The 22,407-nt window shown below is 47.5% G+C and overlaps 1 protein-coding gene across 3 annotated transcripts in view; it reads right to left on the bottom strand.

Moving 5' to 3' along the window:
* Nucleotides 1-13,678: 13,678 nt before the first annotated feature.
* Nucleotides 13,679-22,407, bottom strand: part of lrrc8c (leucine rich repeat containing 8 VRAC subunit C) — a 52,804-nt gene continuing 44,075 nt past the window's right edge. For all 3 annotated transcript variants that reach the window (XM_038793784.1, XM_038793785.1, XM_038793786.1), the window contains one exon: nt 13,679-16,126. In XM_038793784.1, coding sequence (XP_038649712.1) covers nt 13,835-16,126 — 2,292 coding nt within the window. In that variant the 3' untranslated portion in view covers nt 13,679-13,834. The remainder of the gene's footprint in view (nt 16,127-22,407) is intronic.

Here is a 22,407-nt window from a genome sequence, read left to right as displayed (position 1 = left end):
CTGGGACTGGAGAGCTGCCAACCATCTCACTGGCTGGTAACCCTGGGAAGGGGGACTTCCTCCAAGATGTGGCCAGAAGTCACGACCTAACTGACAGCCAGCGTGATGTTAATTCAGGGCTGGGCTTCCTAGTCCTGCTGAGATGGTCTCCCACCACGGCCCATGCCCACCTTGTCAGCCTGGTGACGGGCCACTGTCGCCTCAATGTATTCCATCCAAGGAGTCTGAATATGGAGGGGGGGGGGAATGGAATCTCTCGGCTGGCTGGGTCTTAGCTAGCCCCCAAATAGTTGTGGCTGAATGTGAGAAGGGTAGCCTGCTGCCTATGCTACTGGACCAGTGAGACCTGACTAAATCTCTGGAGACAAGAGATCAAATCCCGCCATGGCACTTAGGGAATTTAAATTTGAATAATTAATTACATTTGGAATTGACACTCAGTATCAGTAATTGTGACGATTGGTGAGATTTCCAGGGGCCACCAGCTAGTGGGGTTACCCAGTCCCACCGTAAATCAGTGGATCTTTGGCTAGCTGGCCACATCCCCCACGTTGGACTGGAAATTATGGGCCTATGAAACTACCATATTTCTGTAACCCATCTGGTTTACTAATAGCCTTTAAAGAAGGAAATTCCCCACCCAGTCCAGAATATACATGACTCCAGACCCACAGAAAGGCTGACTCTTAACTGCCCTCTGAAATGACCTCGAAAGACTTTAGAATAAAACTAAAACTGGGTAGAGCTGCCAACACCTTTCTAGGGCATTGGATTTGATAAAGACATCCCCCAGCTTAGTGAACCCTTCAAAGTCTTCCTTGCTAACATCTGGGGATTTGTGCCAAAATTAGTCCCATAGACTAGTCAAGCAACACCTGTCATAGTCCTACTCATGTTGCAACCTCCTCCTTCACCATCTCTAGGTAAACCTGGACAGCATGTTTCCAGAGGTGGTCACTCTGCAATTTCAGGGCATTCTGGCAAAGAGGGAATGGATGACTACCACTCAGGTAATGCAGGAGACCTCTGGGTGAATTTACTCTGTAACTGGTGCTCCCCTGGGAAGGTGGTGGGGGGCTGCCTTCTTGAGCCGCTGCAGGGCATGTGGTGTAGGTGCACCCACTGTGCTGTCAGGAAAGGAGTACGAGATTTTCACCCAGTGACAGTGAAGGAACGGCGATACAGTTCCAAGACAAGGAAAGCTTTGTTCCCATGCATCTGCTTCTCTTGACCTTCCAGGTGAAAGGAACCTTGGTGAGTTGCTGCAATGCAACTTGTAGATGGTGCACAGTGCTGCCACCGTGCGTTAGTCATGGAGAAAGTGACTCATGCGGAAGGGATGCTCCTCAATGGAGTTTCTCTTTCCTGGATGGTGTTGAGTTTGAGTGTTGTTGGAGCTGTGCTCCAGGCAAGTGGAGATTATTCCAACACACTCCCGACTATTGCCTTACGGTTAGTGGGCAGGGTTTTGGGGAGTCAGGAAGTGAGTTACTCGGCAAAACATTCTCAGCCACAGTATTTATATGGTTGGTCCAGTTCAGTTTCTGGTCAATGGTTACCCGCCAGGATGTTGATGGTGGGGAATTCGGTGATAGCAATGCAGTTAAATGTCAAGGAGAGATGGTTAGGTTTTCTTTTGCTGGAGACTGTCACTTGTTTGGTGCAAAACCTTACTCGCCTCTTATCAACCCAAGTCTGAATGTGATCCATTCTTGCTGAATGTGGGCAAGGACGTTATCTGAGGAGCTACGAGCGCAACTGAACGAGCACTGAGCAGTCATCAGTGAACATCCCCACTTCTGACCTTATGATGGTGGAAAGGTCACTGATGAAAGAGCTGAAGATGGTTGGACAGAGGACATTGTTACTAAGGCACGGTGGTTTAGTTACTTTAACTGTAAACGGAGATTATCATAGGCCGTGACAATGAGCTTCACGCAAGTATAGACCGGCCCCTTTATTTGGCTTGTGGAATGCAGGGAGTTTTAACTGTTTATGTCTAGGTGCGAGGCAGCACCTAACTTGCAGTTAAAATAGCTCAGTTAACTTTTACCCAATAATGCCACCTTTAAACAAAACTCCCTCTGACACCCAGTACGACAGGTTTGTTTCTGGCAGTTATGATTAGTATTACTAAAGCTTGCAAAGGCTCCACTTTTGAGAGTCTTAAGATTCCCGATTATCTTTAAGTTTCATCACCAGCTTTCTCACAACCATTCATGGAGTATATGCAATGACCATTGTTCCTCCCTATTTGCAGGTTAAAGAGGACGGGCTAGAACAAAGTGAATTAAAAATCAATAGCCTACATCAAATGTACTCCAAGGGAACGAGGGCACAGAATGCTCGACCAGACCCCAGGCTAGAAGCAGAGTCTTAACAGTCTTTAGCAGGGACTTGAAAAAATATCTGGAAAGTAATGATTGCACTGTTATAGGAAAAGGAGGAATGGAACTAAGTAGATGATACTTTTGAAGAGCTGTCACAGGAACCATATGACATATGACTCAGATGCTATGGACATTTCATCCCAAACTCATCCATCCAGATATGATTTGCAAGCAAGTTTAATGCAAAGGTTAGTGTAAATATAACTTCACAGTGCGCACATCCTTATTAAGCCGTTGGACAGCAGTGACCTGAATAAATATCTGAGTGTCTTGTGTTACAGGAAGATATGGACAGGATGGTCAAAATGGCAAGTGGCAGATGGAATTAAACCCAGAAAAGTGTGAGGTGATACTGATGCGACCATCAATTCACGCGAAACAAGGAGTTGAAGTAAACTGTGGCTTTAATTGACTAGAACAGTGCCTGCCTGCGACTGCTCTGCCACTGAGAGCCGCCTACAGGGCTACTGCTCTTTCTACCTTCCCTCAAGGGGAGGAGCCAGGTGCAGAGCCCACAAAGGCACCAACATGATACATCACAGGTAATACCTTACAATGGTCCATAGGTGGAGCCCTCATGGGCAACAGCATGGTACAGTTACATACATGGTGAATGGTTAATGCAATACGTTCACCACAGATACACTTTGGAAAGAGTCACCTGACAAGGAAGTATTCAATCAACAGCATAGCACTAACAAAGAGATCATGGCGTGTGTCCATAGGTCTCTGAAGGCAGAAGGGTAGGTTAATAGGGTGGTGAAAAAGGCATTTGGGACATTTGCCTTTATCAATCGAGGCATAGATTACAAAAGCAGGGAGGTGATGTTGGAGTTGTATAGAACTTTGGTGAGCCCACAGCTGGAGTACTGTGTGCATTTCTGGTCGTCACGATAGAAAGGATGTGATTGCACTGGAGGGGGTGGAGAGGAGATTCACCAGGATGCTGCCTGGGATGGAACGTTTAAGTTATGAAGAGAGGTTGGATAGGCTTGGGCTGTTTTCGTGGAGTAGAGAAGACTGAGGGGGCGACCTGATCGAGGTGTACAAGATTATGAGGGGCATAGGCAGGGTGGATAGGGAGCAGCTGTTCACCTTAGTTGAAGGGTCACTCACAAGGGGACACAAATTTAAGTTGAGGGGCAGGAAGTTTTGGGGGGATGCGAAGAAAACGTATTCGCCCAGAGGATGATGACGGTCTGGAATGCACTGCTTGGAAGAGTGGTAGAGGTGGGATGCCTCACATCCTTTAAAAAGTACCTGGATGAATACTTGGCATGTCATAACATTCAAGGCTTTGGGCCAAGTGCTGGTAAATGGGAGTAGGTAGGTAGGCCAGGTGTTTTTCACGCGTTGGTGCAGACTCGATGGGGGAAGGAACTTTCTGCACTGTGTGATTCTGTTAATAAACGCTTTTGTATATTTTCCTCATTGATTAATGTTGAAGTAAATTGGGTGTGAGTATGTAACAGTGCTTCAACACTCTGTGACCTGTTATTCATTCTGTATCAGGCTGAACACTACAGGCTTGACTGATAAAGCCATAAAGAAGCAGGCAGCAATATTTCAACAAATTGTAGTCTTTTTGCTATTGGATTTATTTCCTTTTAACGTGTGAATTTTTTTTGGTTGACAAATTAGAACAGTTTACGGCTCTCATTGAAGTAACTACCAGAAGGGACAGGTTGACTTAATTTGTCTGATAAACACTCTTTGCAGCATTACATAAGGATAGATTCACACCTTGTGCACGGACATCACATTAGGCGTCCTATCGCTTTCCGAATTTTGCACACTTTCCTTTAAACAAAAAACAAACACCAATGCAAAGGAAAGATTTGTGTGCACCGTTTATAACTGAACAAACTGTACAATTAGCTGTACTGGATAAATCACCTGCAATATGTTTTTAAACAGTCACTTGCGTCATTAGCAAGTTACGTCCGATCCATTGCAATTCGCAGAACATTATTGTGCTTCTTTCAGTAGCTACTTTTCTGAGTCTCCAAACCGGCAGTAATTTGACTGACCGTTTCTCAAAACTCAAGGAGATACGTGACGTAAAATTTCCTGACAGAATAAGCACTCATTGGGTTGGCAAATTCTTGTACAAGGTTCAATTTAAAACATCATGATAGCTGAACACTTCACAGAATTCTTCTGAGAAACGGCTGTCCGAAAGGGTAATTAAAAACTACATTAAATAAGCAAACACATCCTTCATACACATGGGCTATTATACGGCATTTATCCTAATACTGTTTTGAATACATGAGTAGATACAGCAGGAGACAATTCGAACTGTTAATGTTGTGCGGAAACATAATCATTTACGATACTTCTATTTGAAATATAATTTATGAGTACAAAGTTTCACAATTGTCACATTCAGCCTTGCCATACTGTTGTGTCAATAAAATACAATATACTAATAGGTACAGTGTGATAAAAATCGACACTAAAAAACTAAAAAGGCAACCTTCTTGTAAAATCAGTAGTGGACATTCAGATGGCACACAAACAGAAAATAATGACTTTGGATTGCAATAATTCCTTCGTTGAGGATAATTTGGGTTTACAGACAGAAAAAAGTACACAAACCCTCCTAGCCTTTTATTAACAATCCAAGAAACCACAAGTAATTACTGTTTTTTTTTGCTTAATGAGTAGGTGCATAAGTGAGTGATAATACTTTGAACACAAGGAGTCCCTCCTGCAGTTTGAATTAGTATTAAATCCAATTCAGATTGCAGGAGTGACTCAGAGAGCATGCGTTGATCTCGTGTCAACATTTTCACCAGGAATGCTGAACCTGCTCTATGTGGTAGGGAAGCACGCTTCTTTGGGTGCATTTACAGGACAGATATAGCATTGGTGCAAAGCCGTCTGGCTTTGTAAATGATTAAACTTGGTGGAAGTCGGGTGGGAGGTCCCCAGCTACCTAGGAAGCAAAATGGAGTGACAATCTGTCCTCTAGTCTATGCAGTCTCATTCTCCTTCACTCCAATCATTGATAAGCCCTTTGAAAAGAATTCCGGCTTTTAAGCGTGATATTCCCAACTTATTGTGAGACATACTTAAGGAATGAATTTTCCCTCCGCCAGTAAAGTGGCGATTTTGATGCAGTTATCAAATGGCATTTTTTTCAGGAGGAAAGAAATCTCAACTGGCCCACACATGTCACACATACGTGTGTCTTACAAACACGGTAGCCTATCACAGAATGATTCTCTTCACATATCTCATTGAACGACATGTGACTGTTCTGTCAGTCAGCCCTAATGCTCTTTGGTTGAAGTATTCAAAATATATTATTTGTTTTAAGGAAGATTTCAAACAGGTTTGATATCTTAACCTGTCCAGCTTATCAAAGTTTAAAAAAAAAATCTGATTACAAAAGATGATGTGCGTTTCGTTCAGAGCTCAAGGAAAAGGCAGTGTCAGTGATAAAGTGCAGAAAGCAGCCAAAAACTTCTCTCGGCAGAACTGGCCAAGAGCTCGACAGGGAATGTTTGGGTAAAATTTAAATAAAAGTGAATCTGACACCAATAGATCCTCATTCTGAGCTGGTCTGCTTGTTCTAGATGCATTGGTTGGAGTGGTGCATCAGTGTGTAATATCCACAGGAAGCACTGTACTAACTCATCCAACATGTTGGCGACAGAACCTGCCAAATCCGCAGCCTCTAGTACCTGGAAGGACAAGAGACACAGGCATGTGGAAAGAGCAGAACTCCCAAATGTTCCTCCAACTTACACACAGCCATGAGACCTGGGTCCAGGTCTTCACTCAGGGCCAAGCTCCCAGTGGGGTCGGGGAGGAGAAATCTTGGGGGAGGATGTAAAATGCCTTTAATGGGTACAAAGTGCTCAAACAGGAGGCAGCCCTATGCTACAGACCTGACACCTGTGGCAAGAAATCCCAGCGGCCACAGGAGGAGGCCCTAAAGTGATCATTAATTGGCCCATGAGGTGAGTAGATCACCAGATGTTTCCCCTGCAAGAGGTTCAATACCGGTGGGGCAGGGAGACAGCGTGCATGTGCAGCTACCATGGCATTCAGTTTTCTGCCCCCCCCCCTTCACTGCCTGGCATCCCATCCTGGGAATGGGCTTCGATGATGAGCCACCTTCTCATGGGTAAGTATGAATTAGTAACAAATGTTGGCTCTGTCAGTGATGCTTACATCCCAAAAACCACTGCAGATGTGAAGGTAGGGAAAACATAAAGTCGCCACAGTCCCGGATGACCATAGGCTGCTTTCCCCTTTGAGAGCGTAGAGCTGACTGTGGTGGTTTAACCTGAGGGTCACCACACCTCAGGCGAGGGGTAAGGTGGAGAAGGCGGGGCCTTCATGAATAACCTCAGCCGCTACAGGAATTGAACCCGCGCTGTTGGCCCAGAACCTATGGCACTAACTGACTTAAAATAAGAAGTTTTCCAGGTGCCTTAGACCACCAGTCCTTCCTCAATTAACACTGTCAAAACAGTTAACATCATACCCTTAAACTGGGCCATTGCTGAGGGTAGGTAAGAGTCAACCCCATTGCTGTGGACCTGGAGTCACATGTAGGCCAGACCGGGCAAGGATGGCAGATTCCCTTCCCTTAGTGAACCAGGACCGCAGGACTGAGGGGAAGATTAACGGAGTGAGACGAATGGAGCGGGTCTTTCAATGAGTCGGCATATCATCACAAACATTGATGCTGTATTTGCCTGGTTAACAACAAGCAGTACAGTTCAAGCTAATTCACTCTGACGTGATTGGAGATGTTTTCTTTATTCAGGCTGTTGCTGACCAATCACAAACATTTAAAAAAAATAACAGCCACCATTTCAATAGCTTTCCACAGAACTGGAATAATAACCCACCCCCTTCCAAGATTCTCCAGAGGGGGTAAAGCGATGGAATGTGGCAATCCCAAAATCATGGTCTGGTTTCTCCGTTGCGCCCATGCCCAGGGATTTCCCGACGGCGTGGGGCTGCCCACAAGGGGAAACCCCATTGGCCGGCTGGCGGGACAGAGAATCCTGCCCCATATTTCTGGGCCTAATTAAGACTGTTGTGTTTTACTAAGGAGCAAGATCATAATTAGCTTATCTCTGTCTATTTCAAAAAGGCAAAAGAGCTAATAAGGGAGGTAAGGAGAATGTTTTCTCTTATGGGGCGAGCTGTGCCCCCCCCCCCCCCCCCCCTCCCCCGGAAGGAGTGATGGATGTTGCTTGAATAGGAGCTTTCCAAAGGGAATTGGAAACGAGAAGAAGGAATAACACCGCAGGACTGAGGGGAAGATTAACGGAGTGGGACGAATGGAACGGGTCTTTCAATGAGTCGGCATATCATTATGGGTCAAATAGTCCCTTCCTCGCTGTATGGTTCTATGATTCCTGCCTCAGGAATGGAGGAGATGGTCGGGTGGTGGTAATGTCGTTGTTGCTAGTGACCTAGAGGCCCAGGCTAATGCTCTGGGGAAAGGGGTTCGAATCCCACCATGGCAGCTGGTGGAGTTTGAATTCAATTAATAAAATCTTGAACTGAAAGCCAATCTCAATCACGGTGACCATGAAACTATCATCAATTGTCATTAAAAAAAAAACCCCCACCTGGTTCACTGAGTGATGGGAATCTGCCATCCTTACCCGGTCTGGCCTACATGTGACTCCAGGTCCTCAGCAATGCGGTTGACTCTTACCTACCCTCAGCAATGGCCCAGTTTAAGGGTATTTATGGATGGGCAACAAATTCTGGACTTGCCAGTATGCCCACATCCCGTGAAAGAATTAAAAAAAAACACAACCATAGTTCTGTGCGATGTTCGTATTTGCTACAGGAAGCAAGATTAATTTGGCCACGCCACAATTTTGAACATCGAAGACACTCGTGTGGTGTTTCTCTGAAATGCCGCTGTAACAGAGGCAAAAAATCCATTTCAAATGGATAAAAGAAGTTTTAAACGTTACTAAAAAGAGACATGCTGCAATGATCACAATAGTTTATACTGGATCCCCTTTTCTCCTTTTCCCCTCGCCTTTCTGTCCCTTATATAAAGTGAAGGTCATCGTCCGAAATTTGGAATTCTATTGCTTGTCCTGGTGAGCCCAAAGTGAAAAGTTTCAGTAACATGTCACTCTTTTCAGCAATATTCATAAAGAAATTTTATACTAAAAGCTTCTATGCTCATAACACAGAACGGTAACTTCATAGACTTTAATCTCCCAACTAATCAGTGTGGTCAGAAAGTTTCGGATTTACTGTCGCTTTGATTCTATCGTGGCTCCTAACTCTCCTTTCTGGGGGAAAAGCCAAAGACAGAGATCTACAATATCTGCCATGTCGGCTGCCACAGGTCTTTGGAAGGAAAATCTCATCTTGATAGGGTGGGAAAAGGTTAAAGATTGCGCTTTGGGAAAGGTGTGATGAAGTATCTGCAGAATGATGTTGCACACAGGGCTAAATCACTGTCTTTTAAAGCAGGCCAGCGACACGGTCCAATTCCCGTACCAGCCTCCCCGAACAGGCGCCGGAATGTGGCGACTAGGGGCTTTTCACAGTAACTTCATTGAAGCCTACTTGTGACAATAAGCGATTTTCATAAAGGGGCTGGTTTAGCACAGGGCTAAAGAACTGGTTTTTAAAGCAGACCAAGGCAGGCCAGCAGCACAGTTCAATTCCGAACAGGCGCCGGAATGTGGTGACTAGGGGCTTTTCACAGTAACTTGGTTTGAAGCCTACTTGTGACAATAAACGATTTTCATTTCATTTCATTCATGCTCCTAAATACCATAGGGGAGGTTTGCCATGATGGCGTGTTGCTGAAATATACTGCTGTGCCAATGCTTCTACAGCACAAGTGGAAAAGGCCACAGCTGTAATTCTCTAGTCAGCGGGTTTCTGATCATCTAGTCAGTAACACTTTGCTATTTACGCAATCTTTAATTGATTGTAAAGTGCTTTGGAATGTTCTAAGGTCATGAAAGGTGCTATATAAATACAACAACAACTATTTGTATTCGTATAGCACCTTTAACATAATAAAACATTCCAAGGAGAGTAGGCCGCCTGACGTTTCCCTCTGTCACAGCCACAATACCCGCAGGGCAGGGAGATAATGGTGGGCGGCACGGCAGCACAGTGGTTAGCACTGTTACTTTACAGTCCCAGGTTCGATTCCTGGCTTGGGTCACTGTCTGTGTGCAGTCTGCACGTTCTCCCTGTGTCTGCGTGAGTTTCCTCCGGATGCTCCCGTTTCCTCCCACAAGTCCCAAATGACGTGCTGTTAGGTAATTTGGACATTCTGAATTCTCCCTCTGTGAACTTGAACAGGCTCCAGAGTGTGGCGACTAGGGGCTTTTCAATTCAGGGTTGATGTAAGCCTACTTGTGACCATAAAGATTATTAAATTAATGGACAGGAGTAAAGTAAACTGTAAGACTGAGCCAGGTGAGGGCAGATGACCCAAATAGGTGGACTTAAGGAGCATTTTAAAGGAGAAAAAGCAGGTGGGGAGGCGGAGAGATTTAAAAATAATCCAGCTTTCAAGGCTGAGCCAGCTGAAGGCACAGCCACCGATGGTGAAAAGATTAAAGTCAGGAATTCCCAAGAGGCTAGAAGTACACGAGTGCACATGTTCAGAGGGTCGAAGGGCTGGAGGAGATTACCGAGTTAGGGGGGCCTGAAAACAAGGATCGCTTAACTGGGAGCCAGTATAACACAAGCGTGTGCAGGGGACAGGTGAGCAGGTGGGGCAGCACAGTGGTTAGCACTGTTGCTTCACAGCACCAGGGTCCCATGTTCGACTCCCGCTTGGGTCACTGTCTGTGCGGAGTCTGTACGTTCTCCCCCTGGCTGCGTGAGTTTCCTCTGGCTGCTCTGCTTTCCTCCCACAAGTCCCGAAAGACGTGCTTGTTAGGTGAATTGGACATTCTGAATTCTCCCTCCGTGTACCCGAACAGGCGCCGGAGTGTGGCGACTATGGGGATTTTCACAGTAACTTCATTGTAGTGTTAATTGTGACACTAATACAGATTTAAAAAAAGATTTAAATGACTTGATGGGGAGTAAGTGCACAGGGAGGAGAGTTTTGGATGACCACAAATGCAAGACTTTCTTTCACTAAGTTCTCAAAGGGTAGAGATGTCAAACAGAAGAAGTTTCCCATGCACGGATGCAGCAGGGGGCGGACAAGGCAGGGGGCGGAATGTAACATCAAATTGTTCTTAAACATCTCCAAGGAGCTGGTGATGAAGATCGGTCACAGACTGTTTGCTTCTTGCTCAATGAATGGTGTATGGTGGTGGTGGGGTGAGGAGTCTAAAATTGAAGGACAGGGCATTTGACAATTAAGGCTGTACAATATTGGTCCGATAGATTCTTGGCATTGTTGGGAATAAAGATTTGACCCTGGGATCATTCTCTTCTATTGGGTGTACCCTGTTATACACTAATTCTGGCACAGGTAATACTAATTCGCTCTAAATTCGAACCTTAAATATACGGACAAATCTAGCTGAAAAGATGAAGGAATGTATTTTTGGACTTTCCACGGTTTGCAAGCTGAGAAAGAAAAGCTCTCCACTTTTAGCTGCATTGGTAAGCAGCCTCTGGACGCTGTTCATTTCTCCTTCAAGATCTTTGTTTAATTAAAGAACATGGTTTTGTTCACGAGACAGGAATTTTGAATAAAACTGTTCAGTGTTAAATGATATGAAAATGAAATGAAATGAAATAAACGGTACAATCTTCTGTCACATAAAGTATGGAATGGTGTTTTGCTAAAGGACGGCTGGTCCTTTGACCCAATCCATCCAACAAACCAGGGACAATGTACACTACCACATGATCTTTCCGACGTTTAATTTCCTGAAGCAAGTGAACATTGATGGAGTAAACGTTCAAAAGGGCCCTGGAATATTCCCCCTGATAAACACGGGAATAAAATTCTACATCCTCAGTTCTCATCTAATGTCGTGACGCTACTGCTAACTGATTTCCATTTCACATCGTCGCATATGCAACATTATAGCTTGGCACTAATTTGGCTCTCCCACACTGACTGAAACCATCAGCACCCTCTGCAGTTCAACCAGTTGCTACTGCAGGTCTGGTCCAAAGGTACTTTTTGCTCTAAAGAGAAGTGTCTGTAACTGTACTCACCTGAGGAAGGAGCAGTGCTCCGAAAGCTAGTGATTTGAAACAAACCTGTTGGGACTTTAACCTGGTGTTGTAAGACTGCTTACTGAGCCCACCCCAGTCCAACGCCGGCATCTCCACATCATGTCTGTAATTGGGCAGCCTCAGAAACAAAAGTCTTTCTCATGCTAAAAAAAAATTCACGTGTGAATTTGCGTCCCACTTGAAATGTGGGAATACAAATCTATAACGGTAAAAGGTTGACAGACAGGTGATTAATGAAAATAGTCAACACGAAGTAAGGCTTTATCGCAAGCAAGTGCATGTGTATATCTAGACTGGCGGAGTGAAACTCTGTACATTCTGCAAGCAGATACTCACAGAGTAATCTCTTCGCTTTAAGACCGACTGCTGTGCGTTCTACAGTGTAACTCTGGTTTGCCGGCACACATTATGATTCAGACCGAGTAATCTCAGCAAGGCGGGACATATAATGGCAAGCTTGCATTTTAAACTTACATTCTATGCTATCCTCTCCCACAAATAAAATGGGCGGGATTCTCCTGCAGCTCACTGGCGGCTGGTTCTCTGTTACCGCCGGCAGCGCATTCCCGTCCACGGGTTTCCCAGCGGCGTGGGGTGGCTTCAATGGGAAATCCCATTCACAAACAGCGGGAAGAGAGAATCCCGCCGACAGCGAACGCCGCTGTCCCCGAGAAACACATAGCTGGGGGACCGCTGAATCCCACCCAATAAGTAATTGTATTGTGTATAGACTGCACACGCACACATGTACACAGGTGTGTAGCATTTCTTTTAGTATTCTGCTTCAAAACAACTTTCTTTGGACCATTTGAGGCCATGAACCTATATCTCCTGTCACTGTTTTTCACAATTACCTTTTTGACCACATCGCACTGCTTCTACCAACCTATATATAATTGTTAAAAAAACATTGCTCGTAATATAATGAATATTCTTTTATTTACCAACAGCTCTTTAGCAGCAGTTGAGTCGCCCATCTTCTACAACATCATAATCCCTGTATTGAAGTGCTACGCTGTAGTGCGCGTGCGGGGTCACAGCGATCCACTGCCTATACACTGTACAGATGCAGCTCAAACCGGGAAGGTTTGTACCAGCATACCTCGGCTCCCAGCTACCCACATGCCCAGCACGAGTTCCACTGCGGCCTCTGAATATAGGTATGCTCTAAATAAGGAGCATCGAGGCACAATGGTCCCCACCCCCACCCCTCGCCAACCCTCCAGCGTCCCTTCAGCCAGCACTGAAGGGCCATGCAATCAATGGGCCAAATGGCCTCCCAGTGACTCTCTGACAATCCTTTAGTTTTAGTGCAAAAATCCTATTTTCCCTGCCAGTACAGTGCATTGAATAACTGATCAGCAATGAGTGTTTAAATTGTTTGGTGATATCCTTTGTGTGGTTCTGTGGCACGTCATACCAGTATGTGCAGCAGATCTGGGCAGTGGTACCCTACTAAAGGCACATTTAAAACTTTTTTTTCTTAAAATAAATAAATTTGGGAAAGAAAATCACCATCTTCTCTGGCCCCCGTTTACAGAGGACAGAGTTCTGATTTTATACATATATATATATTATATATTTTTTAAAAAGGCTGGTCGTAACTTCACGCACAGAAGTTCCTGTCGCGTGTGCACTGATAACATTTTTTCAGTGCAAGAAGGCAATGGTCTGCTCTGATAGGTTTTCTCCAACACTAATCCAGAATTTTTGTAACGCGCTAAAATTCGCTCCTTTGAAATTTGTCGATGACATTGGAGCCAAGACGCTAATGACTCAATCGTCACTAATTCAATCAGTTACTTCGTACAGCGCAGCTAAAACGAACATGATGGATTATAAAATACAAGATTAATGTAAAAATGTTGGCAGTAACTCTTGAGCTATACAATTTAAAAGCAAAAGGAACCACAGCCAGCTCACAACAGACTTACCCATCAAGGGTCACTTGATTTTTAAAAGTGGTGATATTAGACCGTAAGATCATAAGACAAAGAAGCAGAATTAGGCCACTCGGCACATCGGGTCTGCTCCGCTATTCAATCATGGCTGGTATGTTTCACGTCCCCATTCTCCTGCCTTCTCCCTATAACCCCGATCACCTTATTAAACAAGAACCTATCTATCTCTGTCTTCAAGACGCTCAGTGATTTGGCCTCCACAGCCTTCTGCGGCAAAGAGGTCCACAGATTCACCACCCTCTGGCTGAAGAAATCCCTCCTCATCTCTGTTTATGGCTGAAATTTGGACTGGCCCCTTTTGACCACACTCTACTCCATTTTCATTTGTTCCCTGACACCAGGAGGCAGCACATCAAACAAGGCGTCCTCCACAAGGAGGCCACTTCGCTTCAGGGCTCGGCAAGCCCCCAGCTCTGCCGGCAGCCCCTCGAAATGGTTCCCCCTTAGTTCCAGCACGGTGAGATGCGCCAAATTTCCAATCTTTGGGGACAGGACCGACAGATTGTTCTTGCCAATCTTGAGCGTCTTCAGCTTCTTGCAGAAGTACAGCTCATCCGGCAAGCTCTCCACCTTGTTGCTGGTGATGGTGAAGTCCTGCAGGCTCTGGAGGACGCCGATCTCGGGCGGAATGAACCGGATGTCATTGTGTCCCAGGTCCAAGGACCTCAGCTTGTTGCACAGGAAGAGGTGCGAAGGCAGAACCTCGATCTTGTTATGGTTAAAGTACAGGCGTTCTAAGCTCGACAGCTTCTTGATGTGTTCCGGGATGTAGGTTATACTGTTGTGCCACATCTTGAGGCAGGTGAGCTTGCGGCAATGTTGAAAGCTGATGATCTCCTCAACAGATTTCAGGTTGTTCTCCTTCAAGTCGAGCTCTTGAAGATTGATCAGGCTGAAGACGGCGTGGGGGATTCGCTCCAGGTCGCAGTGGATGAGCTCGAGCTCGGTGAGATTGATCATTTTCTTCAAGCTATTGAGCATCACCAACTTGGTGCCGTCGTTTTGAATGCACAGCGTCTGAAGGTGACTCGAGGTCTCAACGATTGGCGGTGGGATTTTGGTCAAGTTACTTTTAATGTAAAGGACCTTGAGGCTTTTGAGTTCCCGCAAGGATTCCAGTGTGATGTTCTTGGAGAGGTCGGGACTCAAAGAGCCCTGAAGATGCAACTCTTCCAAACTTTTCAGCCCGTACAGCCATTGTGGAAGCTCCCGGATGTCATCAAACTTGACCCGTAAAACCTTGAGGTTTTCCTTGAGGAATGCCAGAGCAGCGCTGTGGATCTTGACCGAGCACTGGTACAGGGACAGCTCCTGGAGGTCCACGAGCTGCACAATGGTCGCCGGGATGGTGACATTGTTGATGATCTCCAGTTTCAGAGACTGCAGCTCTGTAAGCTCAAACACGGTGTCTGGCAGCCCCGACAGCATGAAAAGCTGCAACTCCAGCCGGTTCTGGGCATTTGTCTGCAGCCTCTGCCGCAGCTTGTCTGGGGTCCACTCGTTGTTCAGGTTCAACTGCTTCAGCTTATTCTCGCTGACCTCCGACAGGAACACTGCGAACCTCTTGGAGTACAAAGGGTCATACTGGTCGATCAGGTGCAGCATGAAGGCAAAGTCATTTTTAACGTCGGGGATGTCATCGATGCCAGTCTCCAGCCGGACATACTCAAAGGAATATTCTTTAAGGGAGCGGTAAAACAGCCAGTAGAGAGTGTAGAGGCAGGTGAGGCCGTAGACACTGACAAAACACAGGTAGCAAATGGACAGCTTGGAGAAGAGGTGCGCCATGGTGTGATTGCAGGAAAACTTACAGTAGCCTGTCATCTCCTGAATGTTGACCTCACAATCCACAGTGAAGTTGACCTTCGAGACTAGGATGCTGTTATATGCAATGATGAAAATGAACTTGATGACTTTGATGATGGTCTGGCGCACATACATGGAATATAGAAGATCCCCTTCTTCGACGTGCAGTCTGAACTTTTTGACTTTCTCAAACAGTGCTTTGGCCTGCTCACCCTCCTTTTTGTCCAGCGCACTGACTGGCGGTTTCTCCACCACCACCTTCTCGGGGATGGATCGCAAGGACTGCGTTTTCACCAGGTTGCCCTCCGAGTTGGACAGGCCCAGCGCCACTTTGACCTGGTGGTTCTTCTGGCTGCTCTTGCTGTCCTTTTCCTGGGGATTTTCGCCGGACACCTCGGACAGGGCGCGGGTGGTCCACAGCGAGTCAAAGCACTTCCCCAGGATGGAGATGAAGTGCTCGATTTTGGAGCTGGACCCGGGGAATTTGAACCAAAAGTTGCTGCACAGCATAAAGACCAGCGTGTGTATCAGGACGAGATAGGGGAAATACTTGGCATACCAGTGTAGCGCTCGCTCGTAGCACATTTGGTTTATAAAGCTGTACTGCTGAAGGTCAAGATTTGTTTTCAGTCCTTTCATTTCAGCAGAGGGATGAGGGGATGGACGTGGCAACGGCAATGCTGCTGGTGTTACAAACGGACTGGAAGAAATGTTGACACGTGTTTGATTTTGAACAGGCCGCAGGCTGTGGGGTGAATTCCGTTTAGGAAGACAAATGATCTTGTCCTGCATTACCTGGGGAAGAGAAATGGGGGGAAAGGACAAGCCATTAAAAAGCATAACTTTTGAGCAAGTTCAGAGATATTTATTGATGAATCATATAACCATCGCAATCAAACTATAAAAATAGGTGCCTGAGCTCATCTCAGCTTTTCAATTATTGATAAATGCGCTCCATAGAATAAGGAATGTTCAAATCGATTTCCTTGCAGTAAAGAATGACATAACTTGCATTTATGTACAGCATTTCAGCTCAAGAAATGTTGGACAACCAAATAAATACTTTTCATAGATTACCGAATTTACAGTACAGAAGGAAGCCCATCGACTCTGCACTGGCCCTTGGAAAGGGCACCCTACTTATACCCAGGCCTCTACTCTATCCCCGTAACCCCACTTATACTTTTGGACACTAAGGGGCAATTTAGCATGGGCAATCCACCGAACCTGCACATCTTTCGACTGGTGTAACGGAGAAAACACAATTTGCACAAAGGGAGATCCCGCAAAGAGCCATAGCCAAACAATCTCTTCTTTTAGCAATGTTGGTTGAGGGGTAAACGTTGACCAGGACACAGGATTACGTGGAAACTTGCCACTCGGTCCAATCAGTCCATATCGACCGCTAAATTTTATTCGAGCCTCCTGCTAATTCCTCCTCATAATACGAATAACCTGTGTTCCCTTCTCCATAATATGCTTATGTAGGGCGGTATTCTCTCCCCCCCCCCCCCCCAACGCCGAGTGGGAGAATCGGCGGGGCGCCGTGTGAGTCATGCCACGCCGCCCCGACACCCGCACGCAATTCTCCCAACACCGTGAAACCAGCGCCTCGAGAATCGCCGCAAATGGTGAGCGGTGATTCTCTGGCCCGGCTGGGCCAAGCGGCCGGCGAACAAAATGAGTCTCGTCGGTGCCGTTCACCCCTGGTTGCTGCCAGCGGGTACTGTGCAGGAACGCTGGGGAGGGGGGCTCCTTCACCGGGGCGGGGGGGGGGGGGCTCCGATGGGGTCTGGCCCACGATATCGGGGTCCACTGATCGGCGGGCCAGCCTCTCTCCCCCCCCCCCACCCCCCGGGCCTACTTCCATCTGCGGCTGGCCCCAGAACCTCGGCACCATGTTGGTGAGGGGCCGGCGCGAGTAAGAAGTTCCCCGCTCATGCGCAGGATGCCGCGGTCCAATTGTGCATGCGCAGGAATGAGCTGCCCCAACTGCGCATGCGTGGGTTGGCGCAGCACCCGTTTGGTGCCGCGTAAGGAGGTTGGAGCGGCGTGAACCGCTCTAGCGCTGTGCTGGCCCCCTGTGGGGGCCAGAATAGGTCGTGCCCGGGCCCTGTTTGCGCCGTCGTGAAACGCGACGGCGTTCACCACGGCGCGGGCACTTAGCCCCGGGAGCAGAGAATCCCGCCCGTAGTCGACCCTTAAAGGCATGGATACTTTTCATTTGGCTTTCCACGCCCTATAGTAGCCACTTCCACATTCTTATCTTCTCTCAGTAATTCTGAATTTCCAATTGAATTTTTTGGTAATTATCTTACGTTGATGGCCTCTGGTTTTGCCCGCCCCCCTAACGTCCAAACATCCACAAGTTTATTAAGTCACCCATCAACCATTTATACTTTACGGTAGCACGGTACCATTGTGGATAGCACAATTGCTTCACAGCTCCAGGGTCCCAGATTCAATTCCGGCTTGGGTCACTGTCTCTGCGGAGTCTGCACGCCCTCCCCGTGTCTGCGTGGGTTTCCTCCGGGTGCTCCGGTTTCCTCCCACAGTCCAAAGACGTGCAGGTTAGGTGGATTGGTCATGCTAAATTGCCCTTAGCGTCCAAAAGTGCCCTTGGTGTTGGGTGGGGTTACTGGGTTATGGGGATAGGGTGAAGGGTTAACCTTGGGTAGGGTGCTCTTTCCAAGAGCCGGTGCAGACTAGATGGGCCGAATGGCCTCCTTCTGCACTGTAAATTCTATGATAAATTCTATGAAGACCATAGGAAATGGCAGCAGGAATAGGCCATTTGGATGATTTAGCCTGCTGTAGGGCGGCACGGTGGCTCAGTGGTTAGCACTGCTGCTTACGGCGCTGAGGACCCGGGTTCGATCCAGGCCTCAGGTGACTCTCTGTGTGGAGTTTGCACATTCTTCCCATGTCTGCGTGGGTCTCACCCCCACAACCCAAAGATGTGCAGGTTAGGTGGATTGGCCACGCTAAATTGCCCCCTAATTGGAAAGAAATAATTGGCTATTCGAAATTTATTTATAAAAAAGATTTAGCCTGCTCCGCCATTCAATACGATCATGGCTGATCTGATTGTGGCCTCGACTCCACTTTCCTGCCTACCCCGTGACTCCCTTGTAGATCAGAAATCTGTCTAGCTGAGCCTTGAATGCATTTAATGATCCAGCCTCCACCCTCTCTCTCTGTGGAAGAAAATTCCAAAGATTAATGACCCTCTGACCCTAATTCTCCTTCAGAAGGTGGTGTTGATCTTCGTTCTTCAACCGCTGCAGTCCATGTGGTGTAGGTGCACAACTGTGCTCTTAGGGAGGGAGTTCCAGTGACAGTAAAGGAGCAGCGATACATTTCCAAGTCAGGCTGGTGAGTGACTTGGAGGGGCACCTCCAGGTGGTGGGGTTTCCCAGGTATCTGCTGCCCTTGTCCTTCTAGATGGTAGTGGTCATGGGTTTGGAAGGTGGTGCTGTCTGAGGAATCTTGGTGAATTACTGCCGGGCATCTTGTAGATGGCACACACGGCTGCCACAGTTTGTTGGAGTTTTGAATGTTTGTGAAGGTTTTTCACAGTACTCGAGCTGTCAGCTAATTAGGTGTTATATGCAATCTGAACATAACTTTATCATTTTTTAAATCTAGAAATCAATCCTGGTCTTGGTTTGCCTTATTAACCTGAGTTGTTACCTTTAGTGATTTGTGTAATTCTGCTTCCAGATCCCTTCAGTCCTCAACCACACTTCAGTTCTTTTCTAAGTAAGAAGTCTTACAACACCAGGTTAAAGTCCAACATGTTTGTTTCAAGCACTAGCTTTCGGAGCGCAGCTCCTTCCTCATTCACCCGAGGAAGGAGCAGTGCTCCGAAAGCTAGTGATCTGAAACAAACCTGTTGGACTTTAACCTGGTGTTGTAAGACTTCTCACTGTGCACACCCCAGCCCAACGCCGGCATCTCCACATCCTGGCTTCTTTTTTTAAGTAATCCTTATTATTATTTATCTAAATGCAGTAGTTCCCACTGAGTGTGCTGGAATTCATTTGCCAATTGCGTGCCCATTCTGCAACTTGATTATTGGGAGAACTCCTCATCGATGTTTAGAATAGCACCTTGGCTCTTTTTAGGAGCCTTCAGTGAGTCTCACCCATTTGTCCCTCCAACAGCCCAGTGCTCCCTGGAGTCTCAACCCCGACTACCTGCTCAAATCTGTGGGATTTGAACCAAAAACATTCTGACTCATTGCCAATTCTCTCCGAGCTCAGGCTGACGCTCATAGAGCCGCAAAGGCAATCTTTTGCATCCGCCAGCACAATAGTTCAGCGCGCATGGCAACAATTAAAGTTTCCCTGAGAATCATTTGTTTTTATTGATACCTGCAGACAAGCAGTGTGTAGGTAAATAATCAGGTTCACGTCTTGGGACAATTGTGAATGTTAAGCAGAGTATTTCTATTAGAATGGCCAACTGCGAGTGCCTCGACCCTCGACCGGTCACCTTCCAGGGCTGTCTGTCACCATGGCAAACCATGGAATTCAACAATTCCTTCATTGACCACAAGATGGCAACACATTCCCTCACAATCAACAAGCACCATTGGTCAGAGTTCAACAGTTCAAACCACCCCACCAGTGAACTTGAAATGAGAGAAGCCTTAGTCAATTTGAAATAACTTAACGTAATCTTCATTTTTGCACCATTGTTTACCTGTGTCTAATACATTTACTGGATTGTTATAGTTTCTGCAACTTAAAATAATCAGGAAGCTCTATACTTACTATTTTCCACACGGTACTATTTTTCACATCAGTTGAAGAATATTACATTATTGCATTTTGATGGCTCATATTTTAAAGATTAAATTGGCAGACACAACAAAGATGCACATATGGGGCGGGATTCTCCGTGAATTGGCACGATGGCCCGAACCCGGCGACAAAAACGGCGCAAATCACTCCAGCGTCGGCCCCCCCCCCCCGGAACGTTGCATATTCTCCGGCCGGGAATGGGCTAGTAGCGACGTGACGCCATTCGCGAAGTCGTCACCCGTCACGGACGCGCGCGCTGACAGTGACGCCACGCGGCATCACTGCATAAAAGACGCCCCAGCCCAGAGAACTGGCAACATGGCCGCCTGCCGTGCAGCTCCAAGCGAGACACCCCACTGCCTGCCCCCTTTTCTCCCTTCCCCATATCCCCCTTCCCCCATATTCCCCATCCCCCTTCCCCATATCCCCCTTCCCCATATTCCCCCTTCCCCCATATACCCCCTTCCTCATATCCCCCATATCCCTGTTCCCCCATATCCCTGTTCCCCCATATCCTCGTTTCCCCATATCCCCTTTCTCCATATCCACATTCCACCATATCCCATTTCCCCTATATCCCCCTTCCCCCATATCCCCCCTTTCCCATATCCCCCTATCCCCCTTTCCCCATATCCCCCTTTCCCATATCCCCTTCCCCATATCTCAGTTCCCCCATATCCTCCTTCCCCCATATCCCCGTTCCCCCATATCCACCTTTCCCCCATATCCCCGTCTCCCATATCCCCTTCCCCATTCCCCCTTCCCCATATCCTCCTTCCCCCATTCCCCCTTCCCCATATCCCCCTTTCCCCCATATCCCCGTCTCCCATATCCCCTTCCCCATTCCCCCTATCCTCCTTCCCCCATATCCCCTTCCCTGTATCCCCCTTCCCCATATCCTCCTTCCCCATATGCCCCTTCCCCATATTCCCTTCCCCATATTCCCGTTCCTCCATATCCCCTTTCCCATATCCCCCTTCCCCCATATCCCCTTCCCCATTCCCCATATCCTCCTTCCCCCATATCCCCTTCCCCGTATCCCCCTTCCCTATATCCTCCTTCCCCCATATCCCCTTCCCCATATGCCCCTTCACCCATATCCCCGTTCCCCCATATCCCCTTCCCCATATCCCCATTCCCCCATATCCCCCTTTCCCCTTCCCCCATATCCCCCCTTCCCCATATCCCCTTCCCCATATCCCCTTACCTCATTTCCCCATTCCCCCATATCCACGTTCCCCCATATCCTCCTTCCGCCATATCCCCGTCCCCCCACATCCCCATTTCCCCCATATCCCCTTCCCCATAATCCCTATTCCCCCAAATCCCCTTCCCCTATCCCCTTCACCATATCCTCCTTCCGCCATATCCCCGTTCCCCCATTTCCCCGTTCCCCCATATCCCCTATCCCCTTCCCCATATCCCCCTTTCCCCATATCCTCCTTTCCCCATATCCCCTTCCCCATATCCTTCTTCCGCCATATCCCGCTTCCCCCAAATCCCCCTTCCCCCATATTCCCCCTTCCCCCATATCCCCATTCCCCCCATTCCCCCATATCCCCATATCTACGTCCCCCATATCTTCCTTTCCCCATATCCCCATTTCCCCCTTCGCCCATATCCTCCTTCACCCATATCCCCCTTCCACTCATATCCCCTTTCCCCATATCCTCCTTCCCCATATCCCCTTCCCCATATCCCCTTCCCCATAGCCCCTTCCCCATATCCCCCCTTCCCCCATATCCCTTTCCCCATATCCCCTTCCCCATATCCTCTTTCCCCCATATCCCCCCCTCCCCCATATCCTCCTTCCCCATAACCCCTTCCCCATATGCCCCTTCCCCCATATCCCCATATATTCCCTTCCCAGATCCCCCTTCCCCCATATCCCCTTATCCACCCATATCTCCTTCCCCCATATTCCCCATACCCCATATCCCCCTTCCCCATATCTCCCATGGGGGAAGGGGGATATGGGGAATGGGGGATATGGGGGAAGGGGATATGGGGGATAAGGGGATATGGGGGATGGGGGATAAGGGGGGATATGGGGAGGGTGATATGGGGAAGGGGTATATGGGGGAAGGGGGATATGGCGGAAGCGGGGTATGGAGGAAGGGGAATATGGGAAGGGGGAAATGGAGGAAGGGGGATTTGGGGAAGGGGATATGGGGGATAAGGGGGAAGGGGATATGGGGAAGGGGTATATTGGGAAGGGGATATGGCGGAAGCGGGGTATGGGGATATGGGGGAAGGGGGGGACATGGA

This window comes from Scyliorhinus canicula, chromosome 4 (assembly GCF_902713615.1).
Source record: "Scyliorhinus canicula chromosome 4, sScyCan1.1, whole genome shotgun sequence".
Lineage (NCBI taxonomy): Eukaryota > Metazoa > Chordata > Chondrichthyes > Carcharhiniformes > Scyliorhinidae > Scyliorhinus > Scyliorhinus canicula.
Note: the sequence above shows the minus strand (reverse complement) of the source record. Positions and strands in the feature narration are given on the sequence as shown.